The 24,103-nt window shown below is 63.3% G+C and overlaps 1 protein-coding gene across 2 annotated transcripts; it reads left to right on the forward strand.

Annotated features, from left to right (window-relative positions):
* The first annotated feature begins 274 nt into the window (after positions 1–274).
* SORBS3 (sorbin and SH3 domain containing 3) lies at positions 275–21,632 on the forward strand. 2 transcript variants are annotated; one of them, XM_058289891.2, is made up of 21 exons: positions 275–592; positions 2,656–2,878; positions 3,082–3,199; positions 4,642–4,829; positions 5,659–5,722; positions 8,172–8,210; positions 8,725–8,791; positions 11,420–11,510; positions 11,747–11,836; positions 11,940–11,993; positions 12,723–12,809; positions 13,335–13,381; positions 13,786–13,907; positions 14,051–14,103; positions 14,209–14,255; positions 14,389–14,503; positions 16,039–16,164; positions 17,184–17,489; positions 18,335–18,438; positions 18,882–18,988; positions 21,031–21,632. In XM_058289891.2, the coding sequence occupies exons 2-21, from the start codon at positions 2,777–2,779 to the stop codon at positions 21,090–21,092; spliced, it is 1,989 nt and encodes a 662-aa protein (XP_058145874.1). In that variant the 5' UTR covers positions 275–592; positions 2,656–2,776; the 3' UTR covers positions 21,093–21,632. The 2 variants fall into 2 exon arrangements, with proteins under 2 accessions (XP_058145874.1, XP_058145875.1); XM_058289892.2 differs by lacking the exons at positions 275–592; positions 2,656–2,878; positions 3,082–3,199; positions 4,642–4,829; positions 5,659–5,722 and adding an exon at positions 5,797–6,872.
* The last annotated feature ends 2,471 nt before the right edge of the window (positions 21,633–24,103 follow it).

Genomic DNA, 24,103 nt, shown 5'->3' on the forward strand with positions numbered 1-24,103 from the left:
CTGCCCTCGTCCTGCTCCGCCGCGCGGCAGCTCCCTTCCCGCCCGCTGGAAATGCCGCTGGAAACTCTGAGTGGCCTTGGCCGGCTGCGACGCCAGCCTTGCGGTGGGGGCCCGGGGGGAGGCAGCTGGGAAACCAGAGCCGGCTCCCCAGGGGCCCGCGGGCGGCTCCTCCCGGCGCCGCCTCCCGGCCGGCCCGACCTCCTGGGCAAGGGGCCACCAGCGTCCCCGCGGCGCGCCGGCCCGGCCTCGGCCGGGACGGAGAGGCCCTCGGGCGCCCTCGCGGGCCGTCCCGAGCCCCCGCCCCGCGAGGCGGGCGAGAGGGAGTCGCCGGGGCCTCCACCCCACCCCGCGGCACTCAGTCCAGCGGCGCCACTCGCGCGCCCGCCGCCCTCCCTGCGCGCTCACTCTCTGCTCTTCCTCCCGGTGCGCGCAGCCTCGCCGAGCCGCGTCGCGACCCCGGCCCGAGGGCGGCGGGCACCTCGCCGACTTCTCCCCGGCCGCTCGACCGCCCGCCTCGAGCGCCGGGAGCCGGGCCGAGATGCTCCTGCCCCCGCCGGCGTGCCGCGTCCCCGCCACCTGCTCGCCAGGGAAGGTAGGTGCCGGGAGGAGAGGGGCGGGAGAGGAGGCGGACGCCGCCGTCGGGGAGGGAACCCTGACCTGTGCAAACGCGAGGGCTAGGAAGGGGGACCCACTGGGGTCCCCCGGCTTCCGCGGCGGCCCCGACTCTGCAAACTAAGGCAGAGGGGCGGTCCTGAGCCCCTCCCCTCCCCATCCAGGAAAGGAGACGGTTGAGAAAACCTGTCCTTGCGCACGTGGGCCAAGTCCCCGAGGTAAAGGCAGCGCTTAGAGCTGGGAAGGAGTTGGCCAGGAAGGCAAGGCTGGGTCATTTCTCCAGCCGCCTGGGGCTGGCTGAGTTCGGGGAGGGCGCCCAGCGATTTCGCGGTGCCCAGTGTCCTCCGCCGGAAGCAGGACCAGTTCCCCTGCGGGTCCCCATCTTCCCTGTGCGAGGCTCTGGGTGCTGTCGGGACCTCCCAGGAAGCTCGGGCCACCTTCCAAACCTCCACCCTTGCATATCCCTGGGAGGGACGCGGTGCGCCGGGCGGAACAGTGTTGGGGAGGGGAGGCCTGGGGCACCAAGCCGGGAAGCCCGGCCGCTGCGGGGTCCTCCTGCCTTCCCCGTTCGCCCCCCTACAAATCTTTCCAGGCACAGTGGGGTGGCCAGGGAGAGGCGAGGGGCGGAAGGCTGGTCAGCTGACGGGTCTGGGCTGCTGCTGCTGACCAGGCAACTTGACCTCAGGCAGTCAGCTGGGCAGCACGGGGTCATTGCTCGGACCTCCGGATCCTGGGCACTCCCTGCCTCAACTTCCCCCTGGAGGGCAGGAAGAGCAGTGGGGAACGGGGTGTGTCTGCATGTTTTGCTTCTGGTAGGAGTCCTAATTGGATCCAGCTGGGGAGCTACCCCTCCTCCAGCCTCAGCCCTTCCCGACCCACAGCCAGGGCACGGAAAAGTGAGGCCTGGAAATAGGCCACCCCTTGAATGTCAGGAGGGCTCCGCACCGATTCAGACCAGAGCCCGGGGGCTGCCCCCGTCCCGGGACCCTTGACAGCCATTCGAGGCCTGAGAAACAGCCGGTAGAGGAGCCGAGTCACCGCAGCTCCTCCAGTGACCAGCCCTGCACCCACATGCCGTCCAGGTCACACCTCCCTGCTGCTCACGTGAGCCCCAGGGGGGGCACCCCTCCCGGCTCACATCCACGGCACTCCACCAACGTTCACACACACCGCAACGCACAGGGCACTTGCTGCCCTCCCGTGAGCCCCTGAGCAGGAGTCAGAAGCGGCCCGGCCCCGGGGCGGGGGGGCAAAGGGGCTGTGGGACGGGCCCGCTCCCAGCTCTCTGTTGGCCTTGCTGGACAGCCCGACCCTGAGGCCCGACCCTCCTCCTTGTCTTCTCACACCCTCTGTGTGCTCTTCATCCAACCCCCTCCCGGCTCCCTCTTCCCCTGACCCAGCCTGGATGGTTCCGGATTGTTCTGCAGCAGAACAAGCCAGCAGCAGCCACACACAGCGCTCCCAGGAACGCAGGAAGTGTGTGTTTGGGATGCGCGGGTCCCCACAGGCAGGAGAGCTCCCCAGGGCACACCGCTTTACCCTCCAGGAGCAGGCCCGACTTGGCGCTCTCCCTCCACCCCTGCCTGCACCCCTGCCTGCACCCTGGGCCCTCTGAGCCCTGGGTCTGAGAGCAGGAGGCCAAGGGAGGGAGCTGATAAAGGCCTGGAGCTCAGGAGTGGTTCCTGCTGCCTGGAAGCTCGCCCCACACTCCTCCCCTCTCCAGAACCTTGGCCTTTCTAGGGTCTTAGGGCAGACAGGCTGCCGCCCAGGGCCGTGGGCGGTGGGCAGGTGACCTTGTGCCTGCCACCTGCAGATGCTCACGCAGGGACGGCTGCCCTCGGCCTTCCCTCGGGGGGAGCAGAGGGGCTGCGGGCAGGGCTTTGTCCCGCAGGCCTGCCTCCTCCCCCACGCCCACGCTCAGCTCCTGCCTGGGGCCAAACAAGCGGTCCATTGTGCCCACGGCGGCCTGCAGGCGGGTGCCTGGAGTGGCCTGTTTCCTGGGCCCTGCGAGCCCCCTCCCGCAGTTGTCCTCTCCTCCCCCAGCCCTAGGTGGAGCCAAGAGGGCAGAGGCAGCCCCGGCCCGGCAGGGCTCCCCTTCTCCTCCTTCCCAAGAGGACGCCCGCAGCCGCCCGCACATCCCGAGGCCTCCGACCTCGACCTGAGCATGCAGGCCCCGCTCTGCAGCCTCCCCGCCGGGCTCAGCCTGGACGACTTCATCCCTGGCCACCTCCGGGTCCCCGTGGGGTCCTCGTCCCCAGAGACGCGGGTGAGCAAGACGCCCAAGGAGAGGGGATTCAGAGGGTGCACGGCTGGTGGGAGCTAGCAGGCCGGGCGGGGGAGCTGGAGGGAAGGGGGTCGGGAGAACCCCGCCGCCTCGTGCGAAAGGGTCAGGGGCCTGGAGCCCCGCCAGGGCGTCCTCCCGCGGGTGCTCCTGGGCCCTGAGCAGCAGCTCCCGGCCGCTCCCCGCAGGTGCCCGTGATCCGGAGCGGTGGCTCCAACACGCTTAACTTCCAGTTCCATGACCCCGCGCCCCGGACCGTGTGCAATGGGCACTTCGTGCCGAGGAGGGATGCTTCCACGCACCCAGGTGGGTCTGGTCGGGAAAACCTGCCCACGGAGCCCAGGAGGCTTGGGGGATGAGGGGCTCAGAGCCTCCTGGGCCCTCCATCTGACTCCGCCTCGTGCCAAGCCCGAGGGCAGGGGGTGTCTCCAGGTCATGGGCATCCAGAGCTCTTAGCTCGGCCCACTGCCCCTTCCCCGCATGAGCACACCAGAGCCTGGGGGAGCCTCAGGCTGTGGGGGAGAGAAGCTGACACATCCCGTCCCTCCCTGCCCAGTGCTGGGGGAGCGAAGCGTGCAGGGCCCCCAGCCACCGGGCATGGCCTGGGGACTGGAGGCCAGCGGATGTGAGCAGCAGGCGGGCTGTAGAAGGGCGGGGCCGAGCCCACAACGGGCGTGCCACGGAGGGCTGCGCAGGTAGTCCAGGAGGCCGAGAGGCAGCTGCAAGGGCCTAGAGGCTCCTGGGCTCTTATGAGTTACTCCGGCCGGAGGTGCGGGATCTGCGGAGGTCCTGGGGCCTCCAGGGCACCTGCCAGTCCTGAGTGCCCCTCTTTCGAGAGGGTGGCACCGTCAGTGTTCCCTTGAGGCAGGCACCAGGCGCAGTCGTTTACTCATTTAACAAGTGATCACGGACTGTGGGACACTTACGATGTACTGGACGCTGTCAAGGCCCTTACAAGGCTCCCCTCACCTAATCCCACCATATCCCAGTAAGGGGACGTGCAGTCACTGTCATCCCCCCAGCGAGGAAACTGAGTCCAGCGACGCTCAGCTGGAGAGGCAGCGCCGAGTCTGGCCCTGCAGCACTTAGGCCGCTTGCAGCACTTAGGCCGCTTGGGGGCTGAGGTTCTGGGGGGCGGAGGACGCGGCAGTCACGGCTGGTGAAGGAGTCTTGTCACCACGTGGGGCACAGCCACACCCCTGGATCTCACAGAGCCTTTGCTGCCCTTACCCTCCCCTTACAGAAGTGGAAACTGAGGCACTGAGGGGCTGACCGATGTGCCGAGGTTACATGGCCAGGACGTGGCGGAGCCATCTGAGGTCTAGTCTGTCCCAAGTCCAGTCCCTCAGGGACATTCCAGCCCCTTGGAGCTCAGTCCTGTACAAGCTGTGCCTTTTCTGCCACATACCAAGCTGGGACGTTCCCAGCATTCTCTACAAACAAGGATTCCCAGCCCTCATTTTGAAAATGCTTAGTATAGCTCCAGGAAAGCAGGGTGGGGCGGGCCCAGATTTCTCAAAACAGAATCTATTTTAATTCACTCTAACTAAAAACAAAGAAATAGGGGGCTGTGGGTACTTCTGGGGATGGGGAGGTTTGTAGCGTGTGTCTGCCATAAACTCAAACAAACAAGCAAGATATGGAAACCTTTGAACCCACCAAGGTCAATGTTCCCAGGCGCTAAGGGACAGACAAGATCGGGTGGAGCCCCCCGCCTTTCGCTCATGCTCTCCCCACCTGCCCCACAGACCCTGCTTGGTATCAGACCTGGCCAGGCCCCGGGAGCCGGCCCTCCGCGCACCCAAAGGCCCCCCAACCTGCCCAGAACTGGTCAGCAACGTGGGTCAAGGACAGCAAGCACCGGGACAAGCGCTGGGTCAAGTACGAGGGCATCGGGCCCGTGGACGAGAGCGGCATGCCCATTGCCCCCCGATCTGTGAGTCCAGGGCTGGGGGTCACGGACGGGGGGCCCAGGGACGCACGCCAGTTCTGTGAATTAAAAGAGGAGTGGGGGCCGTGGGCAAAGAAGCCTGAGGCCAAACAATTCCAGACTAAGGCAAGGGGCGACGACACGAACCCCATAAACCTGCAGGCACCCTCGTGTCTGGGTTGTGCAAGTGGGTTTGCGGGGAGGGGGCTGGAATTCCCCCCGGCTCCTCACAGGCAGAGGCCCACGGCTAACGACTGAGCCAGGCAGGGCCTGCCCGCTCTGCTGACGGGTCGTGGAACGAATGACTGGCGGAATGAATGGATGAGCCCGGGCTGAGGATGCCGTGCACTGTGGCAGCAGTGGAGGGTCAGGAGTCCAGGCTCAGGGGGCCCTGTCGTCCCCTCCCCTGCGTGTCTTGGGGGTGTCTCGGGATGGTCTAGGAAAGTGGAGGGCGGGACATATATCTTTCCTGCCTCGGGGTAGTGAGGCGAGGGATGGGAAGACCGTTTCCCGCTCTGTGATTGCTTCTGTGCTGCATCACGTGGGAACGCATGGTCTTTGTAGAAACAGAACCATGGAAGGCAAAGAGAACCCCAGAAACCATCACCCCCTCACGAGGCAGCGATCGTGGTCAAATACCCTCTGAGGCACCTCTTCCCTTTGCCTTATCTCTAGCTCGCTACACAAAGTAGTTGTGATTAGGGCTATCACAACAGAGAGGTGCCCCGGCCCACCCACTGGGGCTTGCGGGGGGCCAGAGAAAGGGCGCATAAGAGACTTCTGAGGCTTGGGGTGGGGAGGCCGGGCAGCCTCACTCTGCCTTCTCTGATCCCAGAGTGTCGACAGCCCCCGGGACTGGTACCGGAAGATGTTCCAGCAGATTCACCGGAAAATGTCAGGCGAGTCACCCTTCCAGGGCCCCCTCTGCCAGGCTGGGCGCCAGACCCTGTGGCTTGAGAAGGGAGGGGCAGGGAAGGGACCGGAACAGCGCCGGGAGGTCCTTCTCCACCCGTCCCAGGCTCTGCGGCAGGTGGTCCCTAGAACAGACCAAGGAAGGGAGCCCCCCACCGGTACCCCCAGTGGGGGCCTCTGGAGTAGCCTTGGGAGCACGATGACCAGACACCGTTCCAGAGGATGCCCCGGGGATCCGGGGAAACTCAGCCTTTCCAGAAATCTCCCTCTGCTTTTCCTGCCAGGCTGAAATTCCACGTCAGTGGGTCATCAGTAGGAAGTGCTGCTGCTCTCTTCCACAACTCAGAGTGCAGCCAGCCTGAGAGGGGCAGCGACCGTCCCGTGACCTCACGCATTCGTTCAGTCAGCCCTTCGAATATTTATCGAGCACTTACTATGTGCCAAGCACTGTTCTGGGTGCTAAAGCTACGTCCCTGAACAAAAAAGAATGCCCCTGGCCTCGAAAAGCTTACATTCTGGAGCAGGAGTTCTTAACCTTTTTTGTTCCATGGACCCCTTTGCCAGTCAGGTGAAAACCACAGACCCCTTCCTAAGTCCACACTATACCGTGCATTATTTAATATATCACACCTGCACCAAAACATCCCCACGAGAATAATGTTTTTTTTGAATTTCAGTTCAGGCTCATGGACCCCTGGTTAAGAACCCCTGTTCTAGATAGAGGGAGACACAATTAACAGATAAATACTTGAAATGGCATGGAGGTAGGGCTATGGAGAGGATCAGGCATGGTCGGGGAGTGGCCGCGCGGTGCGGTGGCTGCTTCACACGGGCTGGTCGTGGAAGCGGCCTTAGAGCAGAGCCCCGAGAGCATGAAGTGGGTCAGCCTGGAGGGGAGCATTCCGGGCAGAGCAGCACAAAGGCCCAGAGGCAGAAGCATGCTTGGCACGCGCTGGAGCAGTGAGGAGAGGCTGGACTGGAGACAGGGAGGGCCACGTGGTGGGAGGGGAGGTCAGAGAAGTGGCAGGGCCCGTGGTTTATTATCAGACCTTTGGCTTCGTAGAGCTGAGCAGAGGAGCGACGCGATCCTATGGATACGGATGAAAAGGGCCGCCCTGGCCGCCGTGTGGACAGAGGGTAGGGGCGGTGGAAGCAGACACACCAGCTGGCTAGCAAAGCTTTGCTCTGGGCTAGGGCCGATGGCGACTTGGGCCAGGGGGGTGGCCGTGAGCCCAACGGGGCGTGGTGGGGTTCAGGAAACACTGGGAAGACAGAGTCATTGGAATTTGCTCGTGGGTTGGATATGGCATAGAAGAGAGGACTCGAGAGTGATTTTAAGCCCGAGCCAGTGGAAGGGCAGAGTTGCCCTTTGTAAAGGACAGGGAGGGCTGCAGGAGGAGCAGGTCTGAGAGGAATCCCGTTTTAGACGCGTTACATCCCGGTGGAGATGCGGAGGAGGCAGCTCAGAACCGAGGCCGGGAGAAGTCTGGGCTGCAGGGAGTGATTCTGGTCAAAAGGTCCCCGAGTAATTCTAAGGTGCAGCCTTTAGAATTAGAATGAGGTTGCAGCCCACTGGAACGGATGGTACGTAAAAGCCAGGGGACTGGGGGAGACCACCGAGGGGGGGGGTAGGTGGAGAGACAGGCCCGAGGCCCGAGCGCTGAGCACTTGCGTGGCAGAGGTTGGCGTGCTCAGGAGCCAGCGGGGAGGCAGGATGGAAACAGAGAGTCCAAAGAGTTTGTAAAGGAGGAAGTGATCCCCTGTGACAAACGCTGCTGCCGAGTCAAGTCAGATGAAGACGGAGAATGGGCCATTGGATTTGGGAACGCAGAGGTCACTGGGGCCCTTGATAAGAGCAGCTGGGGACAGGAGCGGTGGGGCCTAAAGAGAGTGGGAGCAGGAAACTGGGGGCAGGTGTTTTCTGACAAGGACAGTGGAAGACCCAGGGCCCGGAGCAGGTGTGGGATTGAGAGGGCTGCTGTGACTGGCGGTTAGGGTAGGCTGTTGCAGCCCGTCTGCATACCAAAGGGATGGGAGCAGATGCCCGGTCAGTAGCTCCTCCCAGGAGGTCCCAGAAATTCAAAAGCATGATGTGGAGTGGCTGTGGGCCAAGGAGGAAGGGCAAGCATTTAGAAGAAGGTGCAGGAAGGAAAGAGGGAGAAGAGGAAGTCACAGGTTCCCAATCTGACAGGCCTGCGAGGCTCAGAAAGGGGGCTTGGGGGACGGCAGGGAGGGAGGAGCGGGGGGTTTGGGGCGGCGGGCTGGCTGCAGGGCTGGCTCCCTCGAGCCTGCCAGGGCCATTTCCAGCCCTTCCCTCCCTCCGGACGTTCTTCAGGCCTCGACTGGAGGCGGGAGGCGGGGAGCGGCCGAGGCAGCCCCCCTGCTCCCTGCCCTGCGTCTCTGCCCGCCCGTGACCGCGTGCCTTCCCTCTCACAGATCTGCAGCTGGACTGCGCCTTGGAGGAACCTCCCAAAGGTGAGGGGGTGCTGTGGACCCCTGCCCCAGCTCGGGACACGCCTCCCGGGTACCCACATCCGCGCTTCCGGGGCAGGCACCTGCAGCTGCGCCAGGCTTCTGGGCTCCCCGCTTGGCTTAATTCAAGAGGAGGGGTTCTTAGAACTCGCTTCTGGGGCTCGCCCCCCTTCCCACACCGGCTGGCAGCGTGCCCACTGTGAGCTTCGGCCCTGGGGGCCGGGCCGGCCCAGCTCTGCCACTGCCAGGCGGTGAGTTTACTTCTCTGGGCGTAAATGGGGCGCCCACCTGCCTCGCAGGGTGTTTTGGAGACTTGGTGGCGCAGAGCTCACGGTGAGCGGCCCAGGGCACCGCTCTGTCCCCACGAATCCACCCAAAAGCAGGGGTGGGAGTGGGTGGGAGCCCTAAACGGTCACCCAGGTGCCCCCGTCCCAGCTCCCCCCCCCCACCCCCGCCCCGCCACTGGCTGCCTGTCCCCTCCCACCTTCAGTGGACCCCTCCTGTGCCTCCTCTGCAGACTCGAGGCATCCGGGGCTGCAGCAGAGACCTGCGGGCAGGCCGGGCCCTGCCGCACTCCGGAGCCGGTGAGCGCGCAGGGAAGGGGCCCAGGCCAAGGAGGAGCGCGGCGCCCCCTGGTGGCATCCCCCACCCCACGCCCTTGGCTGAGGCCTGAGCCCTCACACGATCCAGGGGGCCCAGGGACCCCTGCCCCGACAGGGCCACAGGCGAAGGCCGGCAGCTGCGGACCCGGCACCCGCTGCTGGCCTGGAACGCCTGTGCGGTGCTTGTCAAGAGCCAAAGGCGCTCGGCCTCTCACGGCCCGTGGCCCTGTGGGGGTGGAGAGCAGGTACATGCCCACGCCGGGGGCAGAGCCTTGAGAAGGCGCGGGCTGTGGCCGCCTGAGGAGAAACCAGGGGTATGGAGGGGCCCAAGTTTCCATCCCGCATTCCCTACGGCTGCGAGAGGAGCCACAGCCCAGAGGTGGAAGATGAAATTCCTTTCCTCTGTGCAACCTCTCAGCCCCAGCGGGGCTGCCAAGGCCCTCCAGCTTGGAAGTCAGGAGCTTGGCTGGCAGAGTTCAATTGAGGGGGGTTCCTCATTGCTTTCCTGGGAGAGATCGGCCTCATCAGCCCAGCAGAACTGGCCCCTGGCTAAGCGCTGTCATCAGAAGGCAGCCGTGCCGCGCTCCAGCTTGGCAGCAGAGCTCTGAGTTCAAGCGGCAGCTCCGCCCCGGCTCTGTGACTTGGGCAGTTTAACCATGCCGAGCCTCAGTGTCCCCATCTGCTAAGGGGGGATTGTGGGGCGGTGAGGATTAGCAAGATCGTGTACGGGCCAGGCTTGGCACGCGGTAAACGCCACAGACGCCGTTAGGCTACAGGTTCAGTTAAGAACAGAGCCTCCTTAGACTAGGAATGACGTACTGCCTGCTCGGTACCGCTTTTGTTATTACTAAAATCAGATTAGAGTCCTAATTACAGCCCACAAATCCTGACTCCAGGGTCAGACATTCCATTACCTGATAAGCCCAATCCGGCAGTTCCCCTTGGTGGAAACATGAACAGAAACACAGGCTGGAACATTTAGGCTAGCCAGGGGGGGCGCTGCCAAGGAGGTGAAGTGAACGTGAAGACCGAGGGGCCTCCGGGACAGGGCAGAGCCTTAGGGCTGGGGAGGCTCCCCGGACCAGCTCCTCGAACCCAGCTCCCTGACGCAGCTGAGGCCCAGAGAGGACAAATAACTTTCCCCGGGGGCCCACAGCGGACAGGGCCTCAGGCTCTTTCAGCTGCCCAGGGATTGTCCTTGGAATCTGAGGTAGCCTCACTCTCCTGGGCATGAGTCTGACACCATTCACCTGTCGTTTCATCCGAGCTGCACAAACATACACAGCCCCATCACGGGGCCGGACAGACCACGAATGCCTCCTCTGGGATCGCTCACCAGGGAGCGGATGTTACCTGCCAGGCCCTCCCCTGGGCTCCTCACACCTGTTCCCTCATTTAAGCTTCACCACATTTTTTTTTTAAGATTTTATTTTATGTATTTATTTCTCCCCCACCCCCTCGTTGTTCGCTTTTGCTATGTCTGTCTGTTGTATGCTGGTCTTTTTTTTTTTTTTTGGCACTGGGTTAGAACCCAGGACCTCCAATGTGGGAGCCACCTCTGCTCCCTGCTTTGTTGTGTTTCTCAATGTTTTCCTTGTGTCTCTTGTCGCGTCCGCTCGCTGCACCTGCCTGTTGTGTCAGCTCACTGTCTTCTTTGGGAGGCATTGGGAACTGAACCTGGGACCTCTCATGTGGTAGTCAGGAGCTCAATCTCTTGAACCACATCCACTTCCCCACCACTTTCTTATGATGGAAGTAGTCCCATTTTACAGGTGTTGAACCCGAGACTCAGAAAGCTGAGTAACTTGCCCAGAGGTCCCACAGCCATTAATGGTGGAGTTGGGATTTACACTTTCCATGATCTGACACTGCGTCCACAGCAAGGCGCAGGGGCAGCCAGAGGCAAGGTTGGCCCTGTATCTGTATGGGTCAGCCAAAGCAGTGCTGATGCAAAGTACCAGAAAGCTGTTGGCTTTATAGAGGGTATTTGTTTGGGGTAAAAGTTTACAGTTACAAGGCCGTAAGAGTTCAAGTCAAGGTACCATAACAGGTGCTCTCTCACCAGTCCCTTGCCACGGGTTGAAGCAAGATGGCGGGCGATCTCCCTGGTCTCTTAGGCTCTCTTCCTCCTAAGGCTCCACGGGCCCAGCTTCTTCCCATCTCAGCTCTAGGGCTTGCCTCTCTTCCTGGGGCTTTAACTGTTTGAGCCTTCTCCTTTCTGTCACAGGGCAGGCCCGAAATGGCCACGCTCTCTCTGCCGTGCCTATGGAGCGCTCTCTTCCTGTGTGTCTTCTCGAGTGACCCTGAGTCATGCCCTACTGATGTGGTCAAATCAAAACCCTAATCTTAACAGGCAACGTAATCAAAGACATCTCAGCTGAATCTAACACAATCAAAGGGGATCACACCCAGAGGAACAAACCAGTGTACAAACAAATCTCTCTTTTGAGGATTCATAAATAATTCCAAACTGCCACAGCCCCTTAGCCCAGAGCAGGTGCTAAGGCGGCTGGGGATGTGTGTGCAGCTCCCTCCCACCACGGTTGTGTGCTCACTTGTGCCTCAGTTTCCCTAAAAGGAAACCTAAGCGATGTCCTTTCCTTTCTTTAGAAGAAGCTGGGACCGCTCTGAAGAGTTTCCTGGTAGCACCCTCAACTATAATCCTCAAGCACCCTCCTCTCTGCCCCAGACCCCAAATCAGGTAGCCCGTCCAGCACCCCCCCACGTGGGCTCCCCCCGCGGCCCCAGCTTCATGCTCTCTGTCCACGCCCCTCTTCTGGACCAGCTCAGATGACGCCCTGTCAGCTCGGGGGTCCTGGGCTGTGCAGCCCAGAATCCCTCGGCGGGCACCGGCGGCATAAGGGGCAGGGCAGAGGCTTGAAAGCACTCGGGGTCCCCTCTACCCGACGCTGATGCCCAGGACCCACCTCCGCGCAGGTATCCAGACGCTGCCGAGAGAAAGCGGACAGCGTCTGGAAGGAAGAGGCCTGGAACCAATTTCTGCAGGAACTAGAGACGGGGCAGAAGGTAAGTGCTGGCCTGGTCCTCAGGCGGGGTGGACGTGCCTCTTGGCTCCTGCGTTTGGGAAAACAAGTCCACCCACTCTGACACGCCTTTCCCCACCCTTCAGCCAAAGAAACCGCTGGTCGATGAGCCTGTCGAGAAGCCCTCTCAGCCCATCGAGGTGAGTGCTGGCAGGGAAGTGGGGAGGGAGAAACTGTCCAGTGGAATGTGCTAGGGAGAATCTGAGCTGGAGGGCTCGGGTGCCCGTGGGCGAAGCACAGGTGAAAAGCTCCGACCCTCCCCCTTCCCCCTTCCCTCCCGGGGGGCTACAGTTTCCCGGGGCTGAGCACTTCTCATCTCCACATCCCCAGCACCCAGGACAGTGCCTGGCATACAGTAGGCACTCAGTGAAATACGTGTGGAATAAATGTGTGCTGACGAAAGCAGGAGCGGGCAAGAGAGTAGTCAGTGTGGATTGGGGGCCCGGGCTCTCAAAAGACGGGAGGGTTTGGCCAAGCAGAGAGAGGAGATGCCTAGCCAAGGTTTTAGTGCGCAGGTGCGTGCGTGTGTGACACTGAGCCGACTGGGACCGCGGCGGGGAGGAAGGCTGGGTGGGAACAGTGAAGGCGGCCTTGCAAGGCCATAACTGCCTGATGGGAGGGGAAGTAGGGAGCCTCTAGTTTCTGGAGCAGAGATGTAACCTAAAGTTGGGACCGAGGCACCGCGGGGGGAGGGCAGGATGGGTAAGGGGGATGGGGGCGGGGCTGCCTGACACCCTGAAACCGACCTCCCGGGGCGCAGGCCCCTTCCAGCTGAGGCCTGCCCTGCTCCCCAAGCCGAGCGGAGGGCCTGCTGGGGCCTGGGCTTCGCCAGCTGCCCTTTGGCCAGCGCCCCTCCTCCCCCCGCCCAGGTCCTGCTAGAGAGAGAGCTGGCCAAGCTGAGCGCTGAGCTGGACAAGGACCTGCGGGCCATCGAGACCCGGCTGCCGTCCCCCAAGGTACCAGCTGCCGTCCCCCAAGGTGCCGCCTCCGTCCCCGAGAGGCCTGCAGCCCCGCTCCGGGAGCGGGCATCCCGGGCTGCAGCGGCCGGGCTGGGGTGGGAGGGCAGGCGGACGGGGAGTGGCCCTTCCAGCTGTGACTCCCTCCTCTGTCAAATACAGGGCGTTGGCTTTTCCAAGCGCCCCCTAAGGACCCCCTTCCAGATTCCACGTCAGCTTGACGTGAGGGGGTGGGGCGGGGTACCCGGGCCCCCGGCCCCTACCTCAGCTCCTGGGGACCCGGACCCCTTCAAGACACTGGTTTCCACCAAGCTTCGGCCCTCCTCCTGCCCCACGCCCCTCCCCGCTCCCAGCTCCTCGGCCGGCCCGCCCGCCTGCGCGCAGGGAGCCTCTAGGACCCCGCGTCCCTCCTCCCCTCCCCATTCCCTTCCGAGTTACAAACTTTTCCGGAGGCGGCTGCGCCCCAGCGGGCGCTGGGACCCGGAGGGGTCCTGGCCGCTGAACGGGTCCCGTCTCCCGGCGCAGGGCTCCGCGGCGCCCCGAAGGTCCCCGGAACCGCGGTCCCCGGCCCGGTGAGTGGAGGGCGCGCGGGGGCTGTGCGGGGCGGGCCGCGGGGACGTGGCGCGGCCGGGGCGGGGGCCTGGTCGCCGGGAGGAGGGGCCTGGAGGGCCGGGAGGTGGCGGAGGGAGGGCGCGGCCGCCGGCGCCGCCGTCCCCGCGCCCAGGGAGAGGCGCTTACCCCCCGCGCCCCAGGACTTGGGGCGCCACGACCCGGCGGAGCGCGGTGGGGGAGCCCCGCCGCCCCCTGCCCGGCCGCCCCGGGCCTCACCCTTCCTGGCCGGCCGCTCGGGAAGTAGGACATCCTGTGGAGCGGGCAGGGGCCGGGGCGGCGGGCCGCGGGGGGCCGGGGAGGGCGGCGGGCGAGCCGCGGGGGGCGCGGGCCCGGCAGGTGGCTCACGCGCTGTGCCCCGCCGCAGCCCGGCCCCAGCCTGGACCCCGCACCTGCGCGCCTCGCCGTCCCCGAGCCCGCACAGAATGGCCGGCAGGGGCAGCCCCTTCCTGGGCCGGCGAGACTTTGTGTACCCTTCCCCAACCGGAGGTGAGGGACAGCTCCTACTCTTTCGCGCCCCTGCCGCCCTCCCGAGACCCGGGCGCCTCGCCCTGGGGGCGGGGGGGGGGGGGGGGTGCCAAGCCCCGGGCCACCCCCTCGCCCTCCCGAGCTGAGTGAGTGCTTCTCCGCAGAGCCCAGGGCCTCTGAGCCGGGGGGCAGCCCAGCCAGGAAGGAAGAGAAGAAGGTAAGGGGGCCAGGGTTCAGGGAGGGCCTGGGGCGCCCTTGGCTGCTGCCGTGGAGCAGCCCCCCGCCTGACCGAGGTGGCCCCTCTGTCCTCTCCCCTGCGCAGATGAAGGCTGCCCGGCTCAAGTTTGATTTCCAGGCACAGTCCCCCAAGTAAGTGTCCCTGCTCTCCCTTCCCTCCCGCGCTGGCGCAGAGTGTTTGCAGCTTGCGTCCCGGCACACTGGGGCTCTGGGGTCCGCTGGGCAGGGTCCGAAGGGCGGGGACTCAGCTGGCTCTGGCCTGCAGGGAGCTGACTCTGCAGAAGGGGGACATCGTCTACATCCACAAGGAGGTGGACAAGAACTGGCTGGAGGGGGAGCACCACGGCCGCCTGGGCATCTTCCCGGCTAATTACGTGGAGGTGAGTGGGGGGCGCGGCCGCCGGCAGGACGCTTGGAAGAGACGCAGAGGGCAGACGCCCTCGTCACGTGGCCGCCCATGACCCAGGGTCGGTCGGTACCCTGTACCCTCCGCAGGATTCCTGAGATGCAAAACTGTGCAGGGCCACGTGCCACCCAGCTCCTGCCCCCCTCACCCTGGCCCGGCCCGGTGTTTTGCAGGAGGAAGGTATCCTGGAAATGTTTGTCATTTCCAGCTCCTGGCCCGCAAGCCAGCGCTCCCAGCCGGGGGGGCCAGACTCCCCCCACCCAGCCGTCTTTCTCAAGCTGTCCTTGGACAGGACTGTGGTTGGAACCGCTGAGAGCCAAGGGTTTGTTCGTTGACATCTCCTCTTTCATGTCAGGACCTTTTCCCCTCGGGAACCGGGGAAGGGAACTCTTACTCCCATTTTACAGATGGTCAGAGACAGCTTATTAAGTAGATCACCGAGACTCTGGATCCAGGCCTTTCAACGCCCAAAAGCAGGATCTGAACTTTATAGATGTTAAGACTCTTCAGGTTTTCTTTGGCATTTGTGTCTTTCAAGAAACACCAAGTTATCAAATTTATTGGCCTAAGATTGTTTCTATTCCCTTATTGTCCTTTCAGGGTCAGTAGGCTCTGTGGCCATGTCCTCTTTTATTGCTGACGTTGGTAATTTGTCTTCTTATTCTGGCTAGAGATTTATCAATTTTACTGATCTTTTCAAAGAATCAGCTTTTGATTTCATTGGGTTTTTTTTTTTTTCCTGCTTTTCTACGCCATTGACTTTTGCTCTTTCTTATCTCCTTCCTTCCTCTTGTGTTAGGTTTAATTTGCTCTTCTTCTTTCTAGGTTTTCAAGGTGGAACCAGAGATGACTGATTCGATCCTTTTCTACTGTAAACATTTAATATTATAAATTTCCCCTCTAAGCCGTGCTTTAGCGACATCCCACAAATCCTGATGTTGTGTTTTCCTGCCATTTAAAAGATGTTCTCATTTCCACTGTGAGTCCTCTGTGACCCCTGGGTAGGTTTTCGTTTAATTCAGGCTCCTGATTTGATAGGCACCGGGCCTGCCGACCCTCAGAACAGTCTCTGATCCTGCAATTCCACAGTTCGTACAGCATTCTACTTTGCCAGTCCTTTACATCTTGGTGTGAACTGGCTTACTGATTGCTGTGAGTGGGATGAAGTGGAGAAAGCGTGGGGGCCTGGGGAGGGGGCCCTTGGCGCTCAGCCGTGGTGAAATGGGCAATCCTGGGTTTCAGAACAGGTCGGCAGGTGCCCCTCGCCGCGTGGCACTCGTTACCTCCGTGCTCCACTTTAGACTCTTCCGCCTTCGCACTTGTTATTCTCCTCTCTACTGAAAGTTCTGCCTGGGGGCGTCTTCTCCACCTGAAGGCCACCTGAAGCCTGGCTGCCCCAGGGCTTCCGTCTGCGGCCCTCGCCTCTGGCCAGCGAGCAGGTCCTGCACATCCCGCCTTCCCAGGAGCGCAGGTGTGCTCTGCCTCAGGACGCGGCCTTTCGCCCTGCAGGTGCTGCCCGCAGATGTGACGCCCAAGCCCATCAAGCCCCCCACCTACCAGGTGCTGGAGTACGGGGAAGCCGTGGCCCAGTACAACTTCACGGGCGACCTGGACGTGGAGCTGTCCTTCCGCAAGGTGGGGCCAGGCCGGGCGGGAAGCTGGGGGCTGGGGAAGACGCAGTTAGAGATGTGCCTTACAAACGCGTTTTTAAAGGGTCAGGTGTGTGCCTGTTTACCCAGGATCTCAATTTTTTCCCAGTCCCTTCACTTAGCCCATTTTGAAGAGGGGTATCATAAACTTCTAGAGTTGTGTGGGTTTTTTTGGTAGGTCATGATGTTCATACCAGCATTTTAAAAGAAGAGATATTGGAATGCATTGAATGTAGCCAGGGTATTTTATCATCTCTAGACAGTTATGTATATACGTACGCATGTACTGGGTTGCTATTCAAATATGGGTTTTTTTACTATAGGTCATGGTCAAAAAAGTTTGAAAAATGATCTTAAAAAGCAGGGAGCTGGCCTCCCTTTGGGTTATTTTGGGGACTGAGGCCATGAATGTCCTGCGAAAGGCCGTGTGGAGGAGCTGGCCCAGGAGAAAGGGGGAAGGGGGCGGCTGGATGGAGGGGGCAGGGGAGGGCAAGGGCAGGGGGCCCGTCCAGCTGGTGGCTCTTCTGTCCCCAGTGTCAGGTTGTACAGTCTCTGCCCTCAGGGAGTTTATTTTCAGATGACAAGATGACCCACTGTGTGAGGCAGGGACCAAACCCAGTCCTGGCAGTGACAGTGAACACCTGTCACAAGTCTACTTAAAATGTGAGGAAATCAAGGCTCAGAGAGGCAAAAACAGCTTGGAGTGGGCAGAACCGGGTTTGGACCTGTGCTCAACCCCCAGGATCCCTGCGATTGGAGCTTTGGGAAGTGCTATGAACTGGGAGGGGGGCGTGCAGGCCAGGTAGGCTTCCTGGAGGAGGCAGGACAGACCCAGTGTTGTGGGAGGAGCTCAGGCAGCCTGAGTTCAGCCCCCGGCTCCACCGCCTCTAGCTCTGACACCTGGAACTGAACGCCTGCTCCCCCGTGGGCGAGGGGCTCGAGGGGTTCGCGGGGGAGCCCGCCCAAGGCCCTGTGGAGCTCACCCGCCTCGCCCCTCGCCCCCAGGGGGAGCACATCTGCCTGGTCCGCAAGGTGAACGAGAACTGGTACGAGGGCCGCATCGCGGGCACGGGCCGCCAGGGCATCTTCCCCGCCAGCTACGTGCAGGTGGGCCGCGAGCCCCGCGTCCGCGTCTGCGACGACGGCCCGCAGCGGCCCGCATCGCCCCGCCCGGCCGCCCGCCTGGCCCGCAGCCCCGGCTCCCCCTCCGCCCCGCGCAGCCCGGGGGACCCCACTGCCTGGGGGGGGCGCACCTCCCCGCGCCGGCCCGGCTCCTGCTTCCCCACCCAGGAGCCCCGAGCCCCAGCCCAGGTAAGGCGCCTGCTGGGCGCGGAGGGGACCCCGCCCCCCACACCGCACCCTCTCCTCGGGACTGGCCCGGCCGTCGGAGCCTCCCCGGGACAGCCCCAAGACAGCGGCCGGGAGCCTGAGCAGAGCCTCGCGCGCCAGCCCCAACCTGGCCCCAGCTCTTCAACCCTAAGCCGGTCTGACCCTGGAGCTGCGGTCCAGGGAGGCGCGGGGCAGCCAGCCAGCTCGGGGGACCCCCAGCCCGCCCTGCGGTGCTTTGCCCGTGCTGGGGGTCACCATTTGCCTGCTGAGTGGCCTGGGGTAGCTGGCTGGCCCTCTCTGGGCTTGGGATTCTCACCCGTAGAACAGGGATAATAATTCCCACTGAAGAGGGCAGTTGCGGGGGCTTGAACTAAATGTTTGTAGTAGCTTCTGGGCGAAAGTCATCGTTCCTGGACTGGGATAGCCCCCAAGCAAGGCAGCCCCCAGGCTCTGTTCCCCACGCACGCATCCGTTCACCTGGCAGACCCCTGCCACACACGCCCTGCCGCGAGGCCTGGGTGGACCCGGGGTCCCGGGGTCCCGGGGTCCCCGGAGCCGGGCATCACCCCTGCCCCGTGCTCCTCCCGCCCCGGGCTGTGTCGGCGCTGGCGTTCGGGGGGTCCTGTGCCTCAGCGTCCCAGCCCCGGAAGTGAGGTGGCCCAGCCCCTCGGCCCGTGCCTTGGGGTTTGTGAGGCTGAGATGAGGCGGTGAGCACCAGCGCTGCTTCCTGCAGGCGAGGCGTGGGGGCGCAGTGCAGTCCTCCCCGCACGCGCACACAGGACCCGGCTTCCTCCCTCTGAACCCCCTTTCCTCCTGTGGACCCCCAGAGCCTTGGCACCCCTGGGCCGGCTGTGGCCCGTCCTCGAGGCTCCAGCCACTCCCTGGACCCGGTGGCCCCCTCCCCCAAGACCACTCAGATACACTGGACCCCGTGAGTACTGTCTGGGGGTGCCTGGCCCAGCTGGGGGCGTCGCGCAGCAGGCAGGGCGTGCTGACCCCATGTGCCGTCCCCTTCACCCCTCAATCAGTTCCTCCTCCTTGGCGCTGGTCCTTCTGGAGCTCACAGTTGTCTAGCGGCTGGGAGGGGCGCTCGCTGGGGAGCTTAGGCCCTGCCATCCTGTGTGGCTCGGCCTCCTCGTGGGGTTTCCGGCTGAGGGCGGTGCGTCTAGGAAGGATGGGAGCCGAGAGCACAGCCTCGCGGGGCCGAGGCCAGCCAGCGTGGCCAGGGCAGGCGGGCGCTTGGCGGGCAGAGGGCCGGCCTGGGAGGGCTGTGCGGGCCAGCGCAGGCTGCGCACGAGGGCCCCGGCGACTCGGAGGAAACGCGGTGCCGGGCTCCTGGGCCTGGCCAGTCTGCCATGACCACGTCCTCCACAGGTACCGGGCCATGTACCGGTACCGGCCCCAGAACGAGGACGAGCTGGAACTGCAGGAGGGTGACCGGGTGGACGTCATGCAGCAGTGTGACGACGGCTGGTTCGTGGGTACGTGGCCCGGGCGGGAGGGGGCCGCCGCGGGGCCCCGGGGAGGGGGGGGTGGGCCACTGCCGCCCACCAGGCGGCTCAGCCGAGACGCACAGCCTGGCCCTGCCCCCCGCCGCGGGCCTGGCGGGGAAGCACTTCTGCTGCCCCCTGCCTTCGGGCCCTGATGGGGTGAGGCCGGAGGACACCGCCCTGCCTTGGAGCCCTGATGGGGTGAGGCCGGGGGACACCTGCCCTGCCTTCAGGCCCTGATGGGCTGAGGCCCAGGGACACCGTCCTGCCTTCGGGCCCTGATGGGCTGAGGCCTGCGGACACTGCCCTGCCTTGGGGCCCTGATGGGCTGAGGCCCGGGGACACCCACCCGAGCTCTTGGTGGAGGCACTGCAGATGCGCAGCCTCTCCTGCCCCACTGTGTCCCTTCGCCTCTCCAGACAGCTGACCTCTGGGGGGTCCTGTCTCCAGAAGCGCTATGCTCCTGGGAGAGGACCCGGCCCCAGGCCTGACACCCCCGCCTCCCCTCCTGCCCTCCCAGCCAGTGCCTCCCCGCGGGAGGAGGAGCAGGCAGGGCTTTAGTCTCTGAGGCCGGCCTGGGCAGTGCGGCCTCAGGGCTGGGCCTGCTTCAGGGTGGCGTCACACGGCCTGCTCCAGAGGGGCTCGCCCTGTCCAGGCCTCGGCCACCCCCGGCCTCGGCCCCAGAGGACGGGGCCAGCCCCAGGAAGAAGCCAGGGTGGCCGGGCAAGGGTGTGCTGACTGGCCGCCGGCCCTTTCCTGGTCGAGCCCCAGGACCTGTCGGGGCCCAGGCTTCCGACAGTAACTTACACGCTCCCCTACCCCTGAGGGTGGCGCCGGCGCCTTCCCACGTTCCTTCTGCTTTTTAATTGTTTTTTTTTAGATAGTTAAACTTTTTATTTTTAAATTTGAGCAGTTGTAGGCAGACAGTCTGGAGACCCCATATACCCCTCCCGCCACACACAGGTTTCTCTATTATTATTTTGCATGCGTGTGGTAACTGCTACTCCTGATGAAACGATATTTTAATTGCACTATTAACTACAGTCCAGAGTTGACGTTAGGGCTAAATTCTCTGTACAGCTCTTTCGTTTTTCATCTTTTATAACTAATAATGTTTTGCAAATTTATATACACAAGAAGAAAATCACCCCTTAGGTGGCATACGTCGTAAGTGCTCTCAGAGGAAAGACTTAGTTAGACCTGTGCTGTGCAAGATGTCAGCCAAGCCGCATGTGGCTCTAAGTTTAATTTGAGAGAAATAAAATTTAAAATTCAGTACTTCAGTCACCCCAGCACATTTCAAGGGCCCAGCGTGGCCAGTGGTGGTGATTTTGGACCACGCAGGTCTACATCAGCCTTTGCTGGGGTGGTCAGGGAAGGCTTCCTGGAGGAGGTGTGTGTGTGGGGGGGGGGCGGCTGGGCCTTGATGGGCAAGGGCAGGATTTGAAGAGGCCCAGAGGAAAAGGGAGATGCTGCGGGCAGGGGAGCAGGGTGGGCAGCGCGCGGGGACAGGCAAGCCTGACCGTCCCTGAGGAGGGAAGGCGCGCCTGCCCGGGCGGAAGGCTCGGGACGAGCCGCGCTCATGTTGTGTTCCGACTCCTCTTGCGCTCTCCCTCCCCGTCCCAAGCCGCCTGTCGCAGGCGGGGAGCTGGATTTTAGTCCCCCTTTCACCGGGAAGCATCCCAGGGCTTTGGGCAATGGGCTCAGACTTCTCTTGGCTGTTCCGACCTCCCCATCCGTGAGGAAGGGGTGCCTCACTGGGCCAGTGGGTCTCCCGATTAGGCTCCGCCACGCGCCCTCCCGGGAAGCGTGGCCCTGTTCCGTGGCCCGGGGTGCTGACCAGGGGGCCTCCCGACCCCAGGGAGTCGGTCCTGCCGTCCCAGCTCCCGCCACAAGGGGCAGAGCTGCGGGAGGCAGGGGCTGCTCCCGGGCGCGGGCCTCGGCCGCAGCTGCGAAGGCTGCCAGCAGGGGGCGGCTCGGCCCCGCACGCCGGGGAACTGGAGAAGGCCGCACGCCTGTCTTTTCCCTTTCAGGTGTCTCCCGGAGGACCCAGAAATTTGGGACATTCCCTGGAAATTACGTAGCCCCGGTGTGAGTGGGCTCCACAGCACCGCGAGCCCAGCCAGCACGGGGTGGGGAGCAGCGGCGCTTAGGGGCGAAAGAGGGGACCCCCCTGCCAGCACCCTTCCCCCAGGACGGAGCCCCCCGCCTCTGCAGGCAAACCCAGCAGCCCTCCCCTCCGGGCCCCCTCCAAGCCCCCCGGGGCCCACCCCCAAATATAGAGGTCTGCTTTGAAGTGGAGACTGTTCCCCGCCTTACTGAGACCAGCCCCCGCGCCCCTCCCCACCCTGCGTGGTGGCCTCACCCCTGCAGGGCCCCCCAGCCAGTAGCAGCCCCCTCCCGCTCCCCCTGGAAGGCTTCTCCCCTGGCACCCCTTGCCTGCTGCCCCCTCGGCCTCCGCGCCTCCGGCCGGGCCTGGGAGCCAGGTGGGGACAGGTGCGGCCGCCGCCCCGCCTGGCCCTGCTCTCAGCCTGCTGGCGGGTGCCACCGGGGGGGGCCCGCCGCCCTCCCAGCCCTCCCCGCCCGGGCCGCCTCTGGGAAAGAATGTAAAATAAAGCTGGAGACTGGGAACCTCCCTCCGCGTCCTCTTGCTTTGGGACGGGGGCGCCCTCCTCAGCTCCCTTCTGCAGCGGGCTGCGCAGGAGGCCATGGGGCAGGGTGCGGCCGGGCGGGTCCCTGGCAGGACGGGGCAGCCTCTGCCAGCAGCGCCGAGAGGACCCGCAGCCCTTAGCGCACTCAGCGCTGGGGGAAGCCGGAGCGGGAGCCGCAGGGGCCTGGCTTCCAGGCTGCCTGGGAGCTGCAGCCGCCGGGTGGCGGGTAGATGCCCTCCACCCAGCTCCACCTCTCAGGCCTCCTCCGCGCGGGCCGCCTCCCTCCTCTGGGCTTGAGCTTTTGAGCAGTCCATTATGGAGAAATGGGAATGGCGGGCTCTGAATTTATTCCCAGTGACTCTTCTCGCCTGAGGTTTAAAGTCCTGCAGCTTCAGTCTTGGCTGCGGGGAGGGGGGGAGGGGGCGGCAAGGCTGCACCTTCCTTCGCTTGTGAGTTGAGCGTGGCGCAGGTGCCGCGTGTGTGTTATCGCACATAAGCCTCACCACGGCGGGTTTTATGTTTCCACTTGACAGCCAGAGAGACAAGCTCAGATACTGTCGGTCATATCATTCTTTTTCTTTAATGTATTTTTTTTTATTTTAAATTTTTTAATTTTTTTATCTCCCCCCCCCCCCCCGTGGCAGTTTGATATGGTTAAGAATTCCAAAAATAGAGATTGGATAATGTTTGTAATCTGGTCTGTACCTGGGCCTGACTGAGTTATGATTCGGGCTTTGATTGGGCCACGTCATTAGGGCATTGAGTCCCACCCCTTGGTGGCTGGGGACTCACAGATACAAGACATGGCAAGGGCCTGAGTTGGGGGTTTCTGATGTTGGAGTTTGATGCTGAAGTCTTAAGCTGGAGCCCCAGGGAGAGAGACAGAGCCGTTTGCCTGCTAGTCTACAGCTGACCTTGTGGAGGAAACAGAGGAGCTGAGCCCAGAGGAACCCAGGAAGCCTGAGCCCTCACAGACGTCGGCAGCCATCTTGCTCCAACACATGGAAATAGACTTTGGTGAGAGAAGTAACTTAGCTTATGGTCTGGTATCTGTAAGCTCCTACCCCAAATAAATAACCGTTTATAAAAACCACCCAATTTCTGGTATTTTGCATCAGCACCCCTTTGGCTAATACCCCACCCCTCTACCCCTGCCACCTGCACTCACTTCTGCTCTGTGTTCCTTTGCTGCACATTCTTCTGTGTCTGCTGGTTTTCTATTCTCATCTTTAGGAGGCACCGGAAACCGATCCTGGGACCTCCGAAGTGGGGGAAAGGTGCTCAATCGCTTAAGCCACCTCAGCTCCCAGGCCTGCTGGATCTCTCTTCGTTGCGTCATCTTGCTGCACCAGCTCAGTTTTCTGTGGTGCAGGCCGTCAGCTCTCCGCTGGGGCCAGCTTGCCTTTACCAGGTGTCCCCAGGAATCGAACCCGGGGCCTCCCACATGGTAGACGGGAGCCCAGTCGCTTGGGCCATCTCTGCTTCCCCACATCCTTCTTAAATGGTGGAGTCGGGGTGTAGCCCCTGCACGAAGCCACCGCTCTCTGCACGAAGCCTGCTGCATACCCAGCGGCCCCCAGCCAGGGCCCTGCAGGAGGAGGGTCAGGGACGTCCCTGGGGGGGGGTCTCGGGGTTGGGCACTCTGTCACCCCTGCTTCTATGCTCTTCCTGGAAACCCTGCCTTCTGGGTCTGCACTGAGGGTGCTCCCACCCCAGGTGGGTGGAGGAGGGGATGGCGAAGGTGCAGGGCAGTGGCCTGGTTCAGTCAGGACAGAGTGGGTGGTGCCTGGGTGCAGCCTGGGCCCCCAGGGGTGGTGGAGGAGCAGCTGGAGGAACAAGCCTAGTGTGCGTTCCCTCACCCCATTGGCCCGGGCCCTCGTGGACTGGAGTGGGGGGGGCATTCTCAAGGGAGCCCAGGGCTGCTGAGCACCCCGCCCTGGCTGCTCTTACATTCCCGGGTGCCCTCCAGGACTGGGAGGGCTGACTTCCTTTTCCAGGGGCGGAAACCAAAAACACACCCTCTGTGCCAGGCCCCGAAACCTAAACAAGCTCTGAGACCTGGGCTGCCCGCCTCAGCTGCCCTGAGGGAGGAGGGTGGAGGGGCTCCCCGGGGGGCTGCGGCTGCCCTGATGAGGAGGGTGGAGGGGCTCCCCGGGGGGCTGCCCCCTGCAGGAGTCGGCAAGCTCGGGAGGGTTCACCCCACTCAAGAGAAGAGGCCAGGGCCTTGCCGGGCCCCGCGCTGTGGAGAGCAAGAGGCACTCTCTGTTCCGCACGGTCAGGGCCTAGGGCCGAACTGGTCTTTGTGGTGGGTTTTGGGAATGCACAGCCTGCAGGTCCACCTGGAGGTGTCCAAGGCCAAGTCAGGCCACAGCGACGTGGAAGCAGTCCCTGCCATTCGAAGGAGGGGCGGGGGTGGGGGAGGACGGAAAATTCACCCATTCGGTCATTCGAACAA

Source organism: Dasypus novemcinctus, chromosome 29 (assembly GCF_030445035.2).
Source record: "Dasypus novemcinctus isolate mDasNov1 chromosome 29, mDasNov1.1.hap2, whole genome shotgun sequence".
NCBI lineage: Eukaryota > Metazoa > Chordata > Mammalia > Cingulata > Dasypodidae > Dasypus > Dasypus novemcinctus.

Excerpts from the sequence above, each read along its gene's own strand:
- SORBS3 (XM_058289891.2), top strand. The coding sequence starts at position 2,777 with ATGCAGGCCCCGCTCTGCAGCCTCCCCGCCGGGCTCAGCCTGGACGAC. Across the intron at positions 8,211-8,724 it reads CTTGGAGGAACCTCCCAAAG|ACTCGAGGCATCCGGGGCTG; the intron begins GTGAGGGGGTGC and ends CCTCCTCTGCAG. Across the intron at positions 11,994-12,722 it reads AGCCCTCTCAGCCCATCGAG|GTCCTGCTAGAGAGAGAGCT; the intron begins GTGAGTGCTGGC and ends CCCCCCGCCCAG.